This window comes from Cricetulus griseus, chromosome X (assembly GCF_003668045.3).
Source record: "Cricetulus griseus strain 17A/GY chromosome X, alternate assembly CriGri-PICRH-1.0, whole genome shotgun sequence".
In the NCBI taxonomy this organism is placed as follows: domain Eukaryota; kingdom Metazoa; phylum Chordata; class Mammalia; order Rodentia; family Cricetidae; genus Cricetulus; species Cricetulus griseus.
In genome coordinates, this window is record NC_048604.1 from 103,714,094 (window position 1) to 103,731,980 (window position 17,887).

At 37.9% G+C, this 17,887-nt stretch overlaps 1 protein-coding gene across 3 annotated transcripts in view; it reads left to right on the forward strand.

The window, feature by feature from the left end:
* Positions 1-17,887, forward strand: part of Arhgap6 (Rho GTPase activating protein 6) — a 520,326-nt gene that overhangs the window by 284,182 nt on the left and 218,257 nt on the right. The window contains exon 2 of one of the 3 annotated variants that reach the window (XM_035449869.1): positions 5,429-5,516. The exons of the other annotated variants lie outside the window; for them this stretch is intronic. Within the exon in view, the coding sequence (XP_035305760.1) occupies positions 5,472-5,516 (45 nt within the window). The 5' untranslated portion in view covers positions 5,429-5,471. The remainder of the gene's footprint in view (positions 1-5,428; positions 5,517-17,887) is intronic. 3 annotated transcript variants of the gene reach the window in all.

A 17,887-nucleotide genomic window follows, 5' to 3' on the forward strand; every position in this document is an offset into this window, starting at 1 on the left:
ATTTAGAATGCTGTGTCTTCTTGTTTCTACATTTGAGGTTTAACATCACTTTATCCAGAACTTCTCTAAAGGAGAGGTTGTAAAGAGCTTCTAAAGGTTCACTACAAACACACAACTGTTCTGTGCTTTCAACTCAGTATAGTTTAGCTTACAGAGCAACATTGCCAGAGAGTTGGATGTGTGGGGAAGTGAGCTCGTGGTCTTGCCAGTGCAGCCGTGTTTTGCCAAGGGATGTGGCCTGGTCTTCCACTCTCTGATGTTTCTCTTGGCTGATTTTCACATTCCTATGACCCTTTGAATGGAGATGTCTTAACAGCTTTTGCTCTACAACATGGCCTCCTGCTATCATTTCCTGCAGGTCTTGCCTTAGATCTTAGCAACTTCCTGAGTAAAAGTCACCTTGGTGTCTTTCCTCTAAGAGGATCTCCATAGACTCACAGTCTGAGCTCCCCAAAGGGTTTAAGCGGGATGACCAGGAGTCTTATCATTAGACTGTACAGGAGTCTGAGCATGGAATTCTCTATGATTCCAAAACAAGGGGCTAGGTGGGGTGGGAACAGGGAACTAGAAAAATGTCCCTGAGGGTGGGGATCAAATGACCCTAGAGGAGGAAATTCCAGTTGAAAATAGAAACCAGGTCAGCACCCTTGTGAGAACCATGGCATGTTCCACTTGGAAACTGGCAACCTGTGGTTTGTGAAGACCGCTGTCCGAAGTCCATGGATTGGTCTAGATAGGGGGTTTGGTTTTAGGAAAGTAATTGGGAGGTGCAACCCAGGCTCAAACACTTATCTCCTTTCACAGTTGAGCTTTGCTGCAACAGACTGTGGAATGAGTCATGTTTGTGTAGTGTTACGCTGATCAATGGTTAGTTCTTTAATATGGAAAGACAACTAGAAAACAGTGTTTTAAACAAAAGACCCAGAATAGCCAAAACAACCCTGTACAATAAGGAACTTCTGGAGGCATCACCATCCCTGACTTCAAGGTCTATTACAGAGCTATAGTCCTGAAAACAGCTTGGTATTGGCACAAAAATAGACAGGTAGACCAATGGAATAGAGTTGAAAACCTTGATATTAACCCACACACCTACAAACACCTGATTTTTGACAAACAATCCAAATTCATACGATGAAACAAACAGAACATCTTCAACAAATGGTGTTGGCATAACTGGTTGCAGACATGTAGAAGACTGCAGATAGACCCAAGCATATCGCCGTGCACAAAACTTAAGTCAAAATTGATCAAAGACCTCACCATAAATCCAGCCACCCTGAACCTATAGGAAAACAAAGTGGGAAATACCCTTGAATTAATTGGTACAGGAGACCACTTTCTGAACACAATACCAGTAGCACAGACACTGAGATCAACAAATGATAAATGGGACCTCCTGAAACTGAGAAGCTTCTGTAAGACAAAGGACATAGTCAGCAAGACAAAACAGCAGCCCACAGATTGGGAAAAGATATTCACCAACCCCACATCTGACAGAGGTCTTATTTCCAAAATACACAAAAAACTCAAGAAGCTAGTCCCCAAAACACCAAATAATCCAATTAAAAAGTGGGGTACAGAACTAAATAGACAGTTCTCAAAAGAGGAATCTAAAGTGGCTGAAAGACACATAAGAAAGTGTTCAACATCCTTAGCCATCAGGGAAATGCAAATTAAAACAAATCTGAGATACCATCTTACTCCTGTCAGAATGGCCAAAATCAAAGACACCAATGACAGTTTATGCTGGAGAGGATGTGGAGAAAGGGGAACACTTCTCCACTGCTGGTGGGAGTGCCAACTTGTACAGCCACTTTGGAAATCAGTATGGTGACTCCTCAAGTAAATGGGAATGAGTCTACCACAAGATCCAGGAATTCCACTCTTAGGCATATACCCAAAAGAAGCACAGTCATACAACAAAGACGTCTGTTCAACTATGTTCACTATTTGTAATATTCACTATTTGTAATAGCCAGAAACTGGAAGCAGCCTAGATGCCCTTCAGCCGAAGAATGGATAGAGAAAATGTGGGACATTTACACAATGGAGTATACTCAGAGGAAAAAACAATGGAATCTTGAAATATCTAGTAAAATGGAAGGAACTAGAAGAAACCATTCTGAGTGAGGTAACCCAATCACAAAAAGACAAACATGGTATGGACTCACTCATATGCGGATTTTAGACATAGAGTAAAGGATTACCAGCCTACAAGCCACACTGCCAGAGAAGCTAGTAAACAAGGAGGACCCTAAGAGAGACATACATGGTCCCCTGGAGAAGTGGAAAGGGACAAGATCTCTTGAACAAATTGGGAGCAAGGGAAGAGGGGTAGGGAGCTAGGAGAATGAGAAGGGGAGAAGAGGAGGGGTGAGGAGGACATGAGCGAGCAGAAAGGTTGAGTCGGGGGAAGAACTGAAGAAAACAAGAATGGAGATACCATAAAAGAGGGAGACATTGTAGGTTTACAGAGAAATCAGGTACTAGGGAAATGTCTGGAGATCTACAAAGATGACACCAGCTAACAATCTAAGCAACAGAGGAGAGGCTACCTTAAATGCCCTCCCCTGATAATGATATTGATGACTGACTCATATGCCACCTGATAGCCCTCATCCAGCAGCTGGTGGAAGCAGAAGCAGACACCCACAACTAATCACTGAACTGAACTGGAATCCAGATGCAGAGAAGGACAAGTAAAGAGCAAAGGGGTCCAGACCAGGCTGGTGAAACCCACAAAAACAGCTGACCTGATAATCAGGGAACTCTTGCACCCCAGACTGATAGCTGGGATACCAGCATGGGACTGATACAGACCCCAGGAACATGTGTTTCAGTGAGGAAACCTCGGAAATCTACGGGACCTCCTATAGTAGTTCAGTACTTATCCCTAGCATAGGTGTGGACTTTGGGAGCCCATTCCACATAGAGGAATACTCCCTGAGCCAAGACACATAGCCGTGGGCCTAGGCCCTATCCCAAAGGATACGATAGACTCTGATGACACCCTATGGAAGGCCTCACCATCCAGGGGGATCAGGAAGGATATGTGATAGGTAGGGTTTTAGTTGGGGTGGGGGTGGTAGGGGAGGACGGGAGGGGGAAGGGAACTGGGATTGTCATGTAAAACAATCTTGTTTCTAATTCAAATAAAAAAATTCTGCAGAAAAAAGAAAACAGTGTTTTATTTTCTTGAGAAATATGATGTTTGTGAGAGAGAGGGAGAGAGTGGGAGTGAGTGAGAGAGAGAGAGGGAGAGAGAGAGCATGGAATATGGAATGGTAAATAACTTACCATATACCTTCACAAGAATTTTCTTCACTGATTGTTACGGGGCCAAACAGCTATTTTATGGAAGCTACATATTATCCCCTCATTAATTAAACGAAAATATCTCAGTTAATTGCTGTTTCTTAAAATGTAACAGCTTTTCAAATTGAGAGCACGGGAAGGGGGAGAGGGAGCTATGAGAATGAGAAGGGAAGAAGAGGAGGGATGCAGAGGTCATGAGGGAGCAGAAAGGTTGAGTCAGGGGAAGAATAGAAGAAAGGATATGTGATAGGTAGGGTTTTAGTAGGGGTGGTAGGGGAAGACGGGAGGGAGAAGGGAACTGGGATTATCATGTAAAACAATCTTGTTTCTAATTCAAATAAAAAAACTGAAAAGGAAAAGTCACAGCTTTTAATGACTTTATTAATAAAGTTGTTAAATATAGTTGAAAATGTGAGTTAGTATGAGGTTGCTAGGAAAACTGGTGGCTTTGTATCTAGTGACACACAATTTCAGAATACCTTTAAAGAGTGTTTGATATCTAGGGAGTTTTCTAGGGCCATTGCAAAGCTGGAACAGAATGTTATGGTGAGAAATTTCCTTTTTCAAATTTAGCCCATGGTACAAATTTAAGGGATATTAAACGTATCTAAAAGTATTGATTCACAAAGAAAAGAAGGACTATGCACTCTAATGGGTTTTGGTTTTGTGGGAGTGGTCAACTACATAAATTGACAATGTTTAGTGTACTTTTTCCTTCCTCAAAGTAACTCCATACTCTCATTCTTCATTCATTTCCATGATGACTAGCACTTCAGGCCATTGAAAGCTAATAATTTGCTTTTTGCCTCTGAACTGCTTAATATTGAAGTTTTGTATAAATGGGCCCATATAATATATGATCCTTTGCCATTGACTCCTTTCAATTAGCATGCTGTCAAGGTATATGCATGTTGGAATATATTACCGGGAATTAATTCTTTTTTATAGCCAAGTCATTTTCAATTTAATGAAATACATACGTGTGTGTGAGAGAGAGACAGACAGACACACACACACACATACACACACACACACACACACACACCAGAGAGAGAGAGAGAGAGAGAGAGAGAGAGAGAGAGAGAGAGAGAGAGAGAGAGAGAGAGAGTAGCTAGCCTTGAACTCATTATGTAGGTGATGATGACTTTGAAATTCTGATTGTCCTGCCTTCAGGTCCTGAGTGTTGGATTACAGGTGTGTGCCATCATGACTGGTTTTATGTGGCACCGAGGATGGAACTCAGGGCTTAAGTGCATTCTAGGTAAGCACTCTACAGACTGAGTCACATCCTTAACCCTAATCTCCCACCTTATAGATATGACACATTTTTATTCTTTCACCAGGTAGCAGACATTTGGCTTGCCTCCGCACTTTCCTTTGCTGCTATGAACGTTTATGTGTTTTGTGTAGATGCATGCTTTCATTTCTCAGGAATATATGCTTAGAAGTGGACTTTCTGGGTCATCATGGGGACTCCATTCATCCATTTGAGGAGCTGCCAGACTGGTTTCCAAAACTGACTACATCATTTTACATGTCCTCAACAGATCCAGTTTTTGCACATTCTCAGCAACAGGTGCAGACTCTTTGGCTTTTTGATCCTAGCCATCCTACTTGTTTGCTTGTGAAAACTCTTTTTTGGTCTCATATTAATTTCTCTTTGATCATATGGTTTACAGTCCTATTTCCTGTGGTGTTCTTTTTAAAAGTGGTCAAACCACCTACGTATTTAAATACAGAATCCTTGTCATAAAAAGGAGTTTGCATATATTTGAGCAATATTCATTTCACAAAGTAAATGGCACACTCTTCCTCATTCCTCTTGTTCAAATCTGGCAATATGTATCCCTGAACTTGGATTTCTTGGTGTGCCTTTATATCACTTACAGGACAGTACCAAATGCCCCCAAATCAAGTCCCAATGCTTAGCAGCAGTACTCTGAGAGGTCAGAGGGCATGTGGCTACAGGTTTTGACTTGTGCTCCTGAGTTTACAGTATAGATATCTACTGAATCATGGAATGCATCCTGAGGCAAACTCTGCCCCCTTCCCTGCAGGCTGTGAAGTAACTGCAACTTTGCTATGGTCCTTATTGTATTTTTATGCCTAGGAAAGTGATGTCTCTGCCTAATCTATAAACTAAGGGACAGTAGATGGGTGAAGACCAAGGAGTCAAAAGGCATAGAAGATGGAAGAAAGTAAGTAAGAAAAGTAGCAGAGTGAGTGAAGGACTAGGTATCCCGAGAGGCCTTTGGAGAGATGGGTTGTGGGAGAAGAATGATAGTCTTGGATGGCTCATGGGATGAAGACTGAGATCTAGGCACAAAGGGGAAGATATGAAATATCTAAGAGGTGTGATGTATGGAGTGTGTTGATCAATTTTCTCATATTATTAAAGATAGTGAAATTGAAGATACTCACTATAATATGTCTGTATATTGCTGGAATAGCCATGCCATTTTCAATTTTGGTTATCTTCTCAACCATCAAACAGAAAAACTAATGGATACATATTGTGAGATGCTACATTCTGTAAATCTTCTTACCTCTGCTTTTAGCTGCTTCTGTGTACTGAACAGCAATTTTTACATCTGTCAGTTAAATAGCCAAAAGAGGATCCTATTATTTCAATTTGAACAACAGCATCCCTGCTGACCAAATTCTGTCATCATATCTCCTTATAGAACCCTGTCAGTTAGGGACTAGTGGATTACTTTTGAGCCATACCAGGGACAATTATCCAACATTAGAGATGGTTTTATAAAATACCAGGGTGGAGTTTTTATGTTTAAGGCTGCTATTCTATGGCTGCTAACCATAATAGGAGCTGACCATGATGGTGGAAAAGACTTTGTTTCCTTTCTCTGTTGCAGAGAAATGAACTTCTACTAAGAACAGTAATAAAAGAGACCCTGCAGAGTTATGAAGAGAATGGTAGATATTTTAACCGAAAGTTACAGAATTTTTACCTTTTACAATACATCATGCTTTGGAAACCTGGTTGCCATTTTTGTTATTAAACCATCCTGTTCTCCATGTTCCCAGCCACCTACAAATGTACACACATCATTTTCGGCTTAATAGGCTGCCAGGATGCGTTCTTAATTTTTGACTCAGAAGCCAGTGATAAGACCTTTGACCAATGAATACATAGCTTATAGTTCTATTGTAAGATAATTCTATCATATTTTAGGTCAGGGATTGATAGCTAACAAAGTCCACACTCAATGTTAAAACTATTCAAAAGTCCCTTAGGGTGTTCATTGTGCTAGCAGAACAAAAAATATTCAGCTATGGAATGTCATTCCTATATCTGATTCCTTCACTACTCTGTTGAATTCCACAATAGCTCCTCCCCATAGCCCTCCAAATGGCCAATAGCTCTTAAAAACATAAAACTCACCAATGGGGCATATAAACATGCACAAAGTCAAATTATGTTCATTAGGGAATTGTAATAGAAAATCACAAGAAATACTAGTTTATAACCACCAGGCTAGCAACAGTGAGAAAGATAATAAAAAGTGTTGGCTAGGATGTGAAGAAATTAGAACCTTCACAAACTGCTGGTGGGGATTTCAAATTGTATAGCCAGTTTGGAAAATAGTCTGTCAGTTCTGCAGTAGCTTAAACATGGAGTTACTATATGAGCTCGTAGTACTAAACAGAAATATATATATATAATAATATATATATATATATATATATATATATATATATATATATATATATATAAGAATATATATGCGTTACTCATAATACTAAAAAATGAAAACAACCTCTCCATCAATTGATGAATAGATAAAGTGTGGTCTAATCCTAAAAGGGAACATTATTCATTGATAAAATAATTGAAGTACTAGTATATTCTACAGCATGGATAAGCCTTGATAATATTATGCTAAGTGAAATAATTGAATTTATATCATATTAAAAGTCACATGATATAAAATTCTGTTTTCATGGTATGTCCAGAGTTGATAAATTCCACTGATACAGAAAATAGATTGGTGCTTCCCCTGGACTGAGGCTAGGGGTGACGTGGGAGGTTGAAAATAAAGAATAACTGTTAATGAATGGATATAGAATTTCTTTTCAAGTTGAAAAATATATTCTGAAACTGGTTGTGGTGAGGGTTGCACAACTCTGAATATATAAGCAGCCAGTGACCTGACACCTGAAATGTGTGTTTTATCAATAAACTAGTTGTAAAAAATAAATTCAACTGGTGATAGAATTAAATGGTCTCTTTTATGTAAGATAATAATCTGGCTGTGCACATTTACTTATGAAACAAAAGCTCCCCGGTTATCTTGTTATGTGATGCTTTGCCATATATGTGCCTAAGAAAATTTTCAGTTTACTTACAATATGGATTTGACAGCCAGTTTATTTTATGTCCTGGGAAACCAAAACAGAATGAGCAATGGTTGTTTAAATGAGTGTAGTCTAGCCTTTTGCTGGAGTCTGGGATGTATTTTAATGCCCCCAAAACCCACATATCCCACACATTAATCAGGACCAGTATGCTAGGAACAGCCACAACTGCCAACCACAGGAAATGAGGATGCATTTTGCATGGGCATTTGTAAGCAAATGTACTATGATCTATTTAACAAGCTAGTAGTCACGGTGGCTGATGTGGTGATTTTAGTCCTAGTGGTGTAGTGGTGGTGGTTAAGGGGGATGCGCTCTCTCTCTCTCTCTCTCTCTCTCTCTCTCTCTCTCTCTCTCCTCTCTCTCTCTCTCTGGTGTGTGTGTGTGTGTGTGTGTGTGTGTGTGTGTGTGTGTGTGTGTGTGTGCTGATAGCTCAACCAGATTGCTTTAGGCAAAAATAATACTATGAACTTCAAAAAAGAGAAAAATCAATATCTTGGAAAATGAATTCTTGAATGCTTTCAATTATTCAAAGGTGCTTTACCTAAAGAAAGCTCAATGTAGTTTTATCTTGTCAGAATATTGAGAATTTGGGTAAAAGAAGTTCTCTCACTCATTCTGTATCAAATATTTTACTTAATGCCTGTATGCATACTAATCCTTACAGCAACTTTCTAGTGGGATCCATTTGTTCTCTTTTCCTGTTGAGGAAAATGGGGCTTGGAGAAGATAAGCAACTTCCCTAAGGTCACAGTGATCTATGTTTTGGAATTGTGTTTGGAACTCATGACATCAGATCCTAACACTGTCCTCAGACTCCATCATATTAAGCTTTTTGTCATCTTTCCAAGGAGAAATGACCAACTTTACACTATACTATGATTTAAATTTAATTGTTAATGAGAAGGGAAACATACATTCTTATTTGACTAGAATTTGTACAATTCAGAAACCAAGGATTTCTGATTTCTGTGTCAGTGATTCAGCATTTAAAAATTTTAAAACATTGTTTATATATTTGGTAGAACCTTAGAGTGTAGGGTTACTACTGATAAGATGACTAGGGATTTCTTTATTATTATTATTATTATTATTATTATTATTATTATTATTATCATTATTATTGTTATCATTATCATCATCATTATTATTAAAGAAAGGGGGAAACTCTCCATAGAAATAGACTTGGGATCCAGATAAGCTTTTCATCCAGGTATTTCTTTCCTCACAGGTGTGTCTTTATAGAAGGAGACAGGTGGCAGATAAATGAACTCATGTTGAGAAGGAGAACATGTGTGAAAAGCACAAAAGAACATTATGGCAGTAGAAGCAGCATTTAGGTGTTCTGGAATTCTGGGATTTGGTAGTGGAGGTTATAATTACAATTTAATAGTGATCTGCCCATACCGTTGACAGTGGAAAAGAGAACACTGAGAATCAGGAACTCCTCTAACCTTTTCAGGAGAAGTAGCCAGATGTCATTCCTAGCTAGACCATCAGGACACCGAGTACATTATTGAAAAGTTATATTAATCCTAATGAATTGACAGTGTCATTACGTGGAGCCAAATCTACTTCATGTGGTAGTACTGTAAGACTCACTCAGATCTTTGTTATAATCTGCAATTATAGCTATAAAACGGATTGGTTCAGTAGTTTAAAAAAAGTCATGGATGGGTGATGAAACTCTTATAGGAGATGGTTAGAGAATTAACCCTGGGCTGAGCAGGATGTGTGCTTATCTAGAGTGACTCATTCCCAAATGGTGGAGATTTACTGTACTGGGCCTTCCTTAAAAGGAGTGACCTGCTCTTTTCTTTTTAATATTTTTGTAGACATTTTTCCTTCCTGAGGTTACCCACAGCAGTATTCTTTGACCTTATTTTCTTTGAGCTGTAGATCATAAAAAATCCATAACCACCCACAAACACAACACTTCTTAAGATGAGGCAGAGGGGGCACAAAGCTCTGAACTGAAAAGAAAACTTGGTCTCTATTGGCAGACATTGTTCTTCTTTTGAATTCTAAGGGCATGGAATAATTTTTAGATGGATCAAGCAAAGCAATGGAAAAAATTATTTTCATAATTTCTTGTTTCATTTTAATTTGTCTTTTTTACGCCCACTATCAGCTTCTGTTTTTAAACTTTTAACTTGTATATTGCAATGCAAAGACTGAGAGTTGACTTCAATAGCTTGGCAGATCTGATCACAGATAATTCACATTCTAATCTGTGAACTTGATTGCTTAACTTTTATAGGTAGAGTCAAATTTTACAACTTTAATATAGGGCTGACCTTGAGGTAAATCTGAAGGCTGTTTACTGCTATAAATTATTTTGAGTCAAACATTCGGAATGAGTTTCAGTGGTAAGGTCTAAGCAATTGAAGATGCAGAGAATGCAGACAACTCTGTAGAGTGGTGAGAAGGGTTATTCTAGCCTTGTGACAAGATGTGAATCAGTCAGGTGACAGTAGTAAAAATGGAGAAGAAATATGAAAACCAAGAAAAAATAACAGCATCAGGAAAACATAGAGTGGTCAAACTTAGGTATATGTAACATGTGTGTTCTTACAAGCAACATTTTCTCTTTCATCTTGTGCAGTCCTGGCCATTCTCCATCCATGTGTCTTTGTAAATCATTACAGTATTGTAGACATCAACACATAATTATGAGTCCATTTTAATACTAGAGCTTGTTTCATTTGAATTTAACATGGTTTAAGTAAATCTGAAAAGGGAGAAAATAAGTTACTTTTTCATGTCTCAAAAGCATAGAAGATTTGTTTATCTAACAGATTTTTGCCAAGAAGGCGGTGAATGAAATTTCAGTTTTCAAGTATGTTTGTAGTTACCATTTGTAGTTCAGGAGCCAAGTTCAATCAAGCAACACATTTGCATGGAAGTGCCTTCAAGTTCAACGTAAATAATGCCCTAAAGTAACTTTTAATCTTGAGAACAGGGTCATCCAGTAGAAATGTGAACTAAATCACATATATAATTTAAAATTTTCTAATACCCATGTTTAAATGATATTAAAAGTGTAAAAGGGAATATAATGTTTTATTTTACCTGATGTATCTGAAATGTCATTTTGATACCCAAGCATTAGACAATTTAGTGAAAGGACACATGACATATATTGTTCCCTTACCAAGTATTTGAAGTACAGGCAAATATTTTGCTTTTATGATATATCACAGTTTCAACTAGCTATATGTCTGGTACTCAGTAGCCATGTGGGATTTGACACTAGGGCATCAATTAGTGAGATGCTTATCTGTCTATCTACATGGTCATCCTAGCCCTGGGCACCCAGTAGCACTTTTTTGTTTCCTTCTAAAATACACTGCTATATCTTCATACGTGGGTTAAGTGTGGGGTCACGTGTTCATATTGCATGGCATAATTTGTTCTACTCAGCTTTAAATTTTAACCTCTTGGCTGTCCCGCAGTTAGCAGCTAACACAAACTGTTGTTTGCAATGCTTATCTGTTCCTTTCAAAGAAGATGAAGGAATTAATCAGATTTGTACTCAGTACAAGGTGTTCAAGTGAAATTATCCACTTGTTTTGGTGCTCTCCCCCCTCCCAAATTGCTGGGGTGTATCTTCATCTGAGGTGATATAAATAGGAATTGCCCACCTCCTAAATAAAATGTGTAATAATGGAGGTAAGTAAGTATCCTCCCACACCCTGCCACACTTGATGCCCAATTATTCCCCAGAACACCTAAACCTTTATGTAACAGGGCTCAGGGAAGAGAGAGATGTGGAAGGCAAATGTGGAGTAGATATTTCAAACATTGTTCCTGTGCATTTAGGGGAAGGTTCTTTTTGCTCCTATATGCAAACTTTGTTGCATCACAAACATGTTTTAATGCTGTCAGCACAGTACTTTACTTAACTGCAAGAAGTAGAGATTTGTAGACTTCTCTATACAGGCAAAATTATAGCAAAGTCAGCCTTGAAGATAAGTGAGTCTTGTATGACAAAGCTTGTCAACACAAGCTACTATGCTGTTTTCCATGTGAAGCACAGGGCAACTTTGTACTTTGCTAATTAACTTGTGATGCAGTTTTGCTTAAATTAGGCATGTCCTCAAAGGGTGACTCACAGTCTTTCATGTTTTGAAAATATCCAGTGAAGGTGGATACAAAATGGATGGAAATAATTTCCTGTGTATTTGAGTTGTTCTCATTCATATGTATAATTCTTTAACATGAGACAGACTTAGCATAATCATGAACAATATACTTCTTCGGCCAAGTGCTTGGTGATCAAGTCCTCAGTTTCAAGGCACTGCTGTATCTTGCTTTTGGAATTGACCAGGGTCTCCTGACTTAGCTACTGATTAACAGAAATTTTCAACCAATTCTTTGTGAACCTCAGTGTTATCATCCCATAATCACATCAGCAAACCTACCTCACTGAGCTGAAGTCAGAATGAAGTGCTCATAATTAAGGAAAGCCTGACTACAGCATTACTTTGTTCTAAACATAGCATGTTTTCAGATGTCTTTCAATTACATACCAGTGTATTATATATTCACACTATATTTAAGGAAAATCCCTAATGCCATAACTGTTTAACTTAATTATTCTCATTCTAAAACAGGAAATAGGTATTATCATCTCTTTATTCATGTTGACAAACATTTGATAAATTTAGGTAATGATAAAAAAAACTTACTGTTGGGGCATGAAGAGGACATTTTTTATCAATTTATGGTTAAGTGATTCATCTTGTTGCTCTTAAAATTTTATACCTCTACTGGAAACACTTTTACTCTCCTTCACACATGTTCCCCAGGGACACTGGAAAATGTCTGGACACAATTTTGGTTGACACAACTAGAAGAGGGTGTTAGTGGTATCTAGTGGACGGAGGACAGGAGTGTTATTACATATCCCACAGTGTACAAGATACCCCTAGAGCAGAGAGTTATCCAGTCCCAGATGTTTATACTGTTGGGGTGAGAAGCATGCTTTTGATAGTATGCATTTTTTTTTAGAGTTTATGATGTCTCTTTTCATTTGTGGTTTTGGCCAAGCCATGAGGACTGTTGAGATAAAAACTGTCCAGTCATAATCTGGTTGGACATAAAGCTGTAAGTGTTAAAAGTCCTAGTGAGGAATGTCCGAAGGAATTTGATTATCTAGTGAGTGGGTGGATTACTCACTCTTAGATGTCCTTCTAATTCCGGGAAGCCCCTGCTTTCCTTCTTTTTCATTAGAACAGTGTTTCAGCAAAGATCCCCTCAAAATATCTACCACAGCTAGCCTTTTCTCAGATCCTACCAGCCGAGCCAAGCAGAGTATTCTTGGAATGTTGATGAATGGTGCTGAAAATGTTATTTTAAAATAGCATTTGCTCTGCAGCATCATGAAACCATCTCCTGAATGGAGTGTGTTCCAAATGGAGGCATGATGCATAACATCACATAGTAAGTTCTTGAAACCTTGACAAGAGAAACATTACTAGTGATTTCCAGACAAGTCACATGGATAGAAGCTCCTAAAGTTATTTCACATTCCTCTAGTTACACAGTCAACCCCCTTCTTGAAATTCATAGCATCAACTAAAATACTGCATGGTCATGGGCTAATCATTGCTTTCTGTATAGTGGAGGTCAAGTATCTGAATAAATTGATGGGCTATATGAGATTTCTTTCAATGTTGTCTGGTGGGATGGAACTCAGAAAGTTGTTACTTTAAAGAGAAAATGGGAAGTTATGTCTGGGAAATAGTGCAATCTGGGATGTTTGCAGTTTGGTTGCTTGCTCTTTAGCTGTGAATTCTACATGAAGTAGAGTCAGGCAACCATGCTTTGTAATCATCAGAGAGTACAAGTTTATTGACAATCTCAATTCAACTTAGGTGGGTTCTCTGTGTGATTGGAACTGCAATCCCACTCACTTTGTCATCTTTCTCACAGAAAAAACAATTTCCCCCCTCAGAAATAAACCCAGCACCCCTTGAAAATGTATTTCAGTTCTCACCTCCTTTTGAAAGTCTTTAAATGTCTTCTAAATTTATTAATAATTAAACATTCTCTTTCTGCTGATCCACTGAAATGTATGTGATTTTAATTGAGATGCAGTTCACATACATCAGATTTTCCATTTAAAGTGGACAATTCAGTGGTTTTTGGTATACTCACAGAGTAATTGCAGCTATCACCACATAATCTAGAAGAAAACCATCCCACCTAAAAGGAAATGTGTTCATTAGCAGACATCTCTTCATTTCCCTTCAGGACACCTGCCAATCATTAACTACTTTCTGCCTCCATAGCTTTGCCTTTAATAAACAGTTAATTTCATTTGTGGCACTTTTCACCTGTTTCTGTTTTTCACTTTGCAAAACTATTTCAGGGTCCATCTACATTACAGACACTATTAGGCCTTCATTCTACTTCTGTTTTCTTTGGTGGTCTAATAACTTTCCATTGTATACAATGACATATTTGGTTGATGCACTCATTATTAGGCATCTAGGCTTCAATCTATATTTGAGCTTTTATGAGTAATGTTACTGTGAACATTTGTGTATGAATTTCTATATTTTTATTTCTCATGCAATAAACAATACCTAAGACTAAAATTGCTGGCTCACATAGTAACTTCATGTTTAACATTTTAAAGACCTGGTAGACTCTTTCCAAAGTGAGTGTGCCATTTTGCATTTCTCCAAGTGGTGTACAAAGATTTCAGTTTTTTTCTACCTCTTCTTTAACATTTTGTTCTGCATGAGACTGTTGATGTCATTATTGTCATGAAGATTAATTATCCCACATATGTTAGTATTACCACTCAATTTAGCCTGTAAGCAACTTAGGACAATTATCCATTTATTTGCTTTTTATTTTAGTATGTTTCTTGATCGCCTACTCTATGGCAAGACTTACAAAGTGTCAAGGCTATGAATATGAAAATGCTCTATTAAGCGGGGGAGGTGCATGCAGTTCGCAACAGCCTATTTGTGAGTGGCAGGTGCAATAATGACAGCCTATTCAAGGTACAGCCATGGCTTCCCATAATTCATATTGATTGTCTCCCTCCCACAATGCTGTACTTACAAACACCACTCAAGCCTACTATTTAGTAAATCCTACTTTGGAGAAAGAACAGATCTCTGTGTGTGTCCTCTTTTTAGTCCAAATGTAGAAGCTCTGACTTTTCTTGAGCTTTTGTGTTTCAATACCACTTAGCAAATATTCTTAAGGAAATAAACTGCAGAAGTATTTTGAACACTAACTTTGGACTTACAATGAGAATTACTCTGAAGTAGTGAGTAATCAGAGATACTAATCTTTTTGATTTTTAGATTGAAAACCTGTTTGCAATTCTAGGCTAGCAGAGAACAGGCACCTCTTACAATTTTAATTTCACTAATATAAAAATAAACTGTCCATATGCTGTATCCATCTGAAGGTGACTTCATTTTATATTTGTCTTTCTATAATTTCCAGTCAGTGTTATTGAGAAATTATGCAATGTCAAGAATGAAAGGAATCGAGTACAAACTGTTGTAATGCAAGTCTTGTTATATCACATGAAGACCTAATCTTGTAAATTTATGAACACCTCATGTTCTTCTCTTTAAGTGATTTAACAATAGCATTAAATTGTTTTCATCTGAGTACTTAACTACTTAACATAAAACTGTTAACATTCTCCACCCCAAAGCAGGTGTGCACAGGAGTTTCTCATATTTAGGCAAGAATATAGTTGATTGCCTTATCTGCTCGAGGAAAGAGAGTGGCATTTTTTATTCCAGTTTGCACATCATGTCAGTTTTAACAACTATTTGAAAGTTCTATGGTTTGCTTGCACTTTGAAAAGAAGTTTATATTCAAGAAAAACTGAGAATAAGTTGTGTTCATTTTAGAAAGAGAGGAAGGAAAGCCTTACTACTTGTTTGCACATTGAACAACAGGGGACTCCCACGTGATTTTTTTAAACAGTACTTAGCCAAAACTTGCTGGTTACTCAGCAGTGGGTTTACAATTTTAGCAGTCCTGACTCCTTGAATGTGCACCACTGCCCTAGGGTATATGGAAGATTAAAAACCTAAGTGTTAGAGTTGTTTACCTGAGGTCAGCCAGGATGTTAGTGTAACCACATGTCATTTGGTGACAGAACGATTGCTCTTGTCTCTCCCAAAGAAAGGTATCTTTGAGTTTAGACCAATGTGGGGTTCTAATGGCCTGATATTATTCCAGGTTTCACAAGGACCTTGGCTGCAGGGTTTTGTCACAGCCTAGCACAGCAATGAAATTAAGTGTGGGTAGTGATACTACAAGCTCTATGGTCTATATCAGTGGTTCTCAAGCTTCTTAACATTGCAACCCTTTAATACAGTTCCTTATAGTGTGGTGACCCCAACCATAAAATTATTTTTTTGCCACTACATAGCTATAATTTTGGTAGTTATGAATCATAATTTAAATACCTGATATGCAGATTATCTGATATTTGACCCCTGTGAAAGGGTCATTTGATCCCCAAGGGGGTCACAACCCACAGGTTGAGAACCTCTGGTTTATATAATGGCTTATCTATACCATAATATTATGTATTATAGATAATAGCTTTACAAAATGTTTTCATATTATAATTGCAGTACTGTATGTTATGCACGTATCTACTTATATGCATATATTGTATATGAATGCTTTATTGTTGCTGTGTTTTTCCATAGCTTAGGTAATGTGCACACACCATGCCTGCTGCTCCTCTCTCTGATTTCCAGGAACTGCAAAGCCATTAGCTTTCCAGGAAGTTATTATTCTTCCTTCTTTGTAAGACATATATTGAAAGGCTAACAGTGTAAAGCTGTCTCCAAATACCATGGATGGTTCATGGAAGAAAGACCCAAAGGCCTCAGCTATATCCATTGCTTTGCATGCCAACGTTGTCTTCTCTAGGCCGACAGCAGCTTCTGCTAAGTGAAGTTTTCCATTAAAATTGTTATGAGTAAAACAATCCCCAAAGTAGTTTCCTTTCTGTTCCTTCCCTTCCCTTTTCCCTTCCCTTCCCTTTCCTTCTACTTCCTTCACTCCCCTTTCTTTTTTCCTTTCCTTTTCTTCCCTTCCTTCCCCTTCCCTTCCCTCCCCCCCCCTCTCTCTCTCTCTCTCTCTCTCTCTCTCTCTCTCTCTCTCTGTGTGTGTGTGTGTGTGTGTGTTGTATTGTGCCTGTAGAGACCAGATGTCAATGTTAAGCATCTTCCTCAATTACTCTTAAACTTATTTTTTTTTCTTTTTGAGAATGAATCTAGTGCTTTGAAATCCAGCTAACTGGCTGGCTAGCAAACTCCAGGGATTTGCTTGTCTCCATTTGCCCAGAACTGATTACAGATTCCCACCAAAGCGGCTGGAATGTGTGTTTTTCTGTAGGTGGGAGGAATGAAACTCAAGTCCTCATGTATGTGAAGTAAGCACTTTAGCAACTAAGCCATCCTCCAAGTCCATTGTAACAGTGACAGTTTTTTATAATGATACTGCGCGCGCGCGCGCGCGCGTGTGTGTGTGTATGTGTGTGTGTGTGTGTGTATGTTTGAATGTTCCTGTGTGTGTTTATGTGTATGTTTAATGGGATAAAATAGTGAATGCTATGTCCTTGACTAGAGTATTTTAAATTCAGTAGGACATTGCGTATTCTTGTACTAGCAATCTATAAAGTAAGAAAAAAGACTGGATTAAAACTTAACATCTCCAAATATGCTCTGAGATATATTTTTAAAAGGATAAACTTATGTCAAACAAATATAAAAAGGATAATCAAAATTATATAGTCTATGTAAGGTAATGAATCTGTCTTGGAATTCATTTTAGAACTTATTTATAATCAAGCTGTGATGTAGTTGCAATATCTCCAAGTACTAGGCCAGAATTAGTTTTCATACTTAGCAAGAATAGTTAAATAGTCTTGGATATAGTAAGTACTCAATAGACACTTGGGAAAATTTTAAAAAGAATGGTTGACTGCAGTTTAATCAGGCAGTACAAGAAGATAACTTTAACTTTTCCCTGTTTTGAATAGGGGATGAGTGCACCACCATTTCAAATTTATGTTGCCTCTGGATGAAATAAGGATAATTGAAGAGGAGTTTTGAAATCCATACCATACTGTGCAATCAAGATGCCTGCTACTTTAGAGACCATCCAGAATGTTTCTTGCATAGTTCTG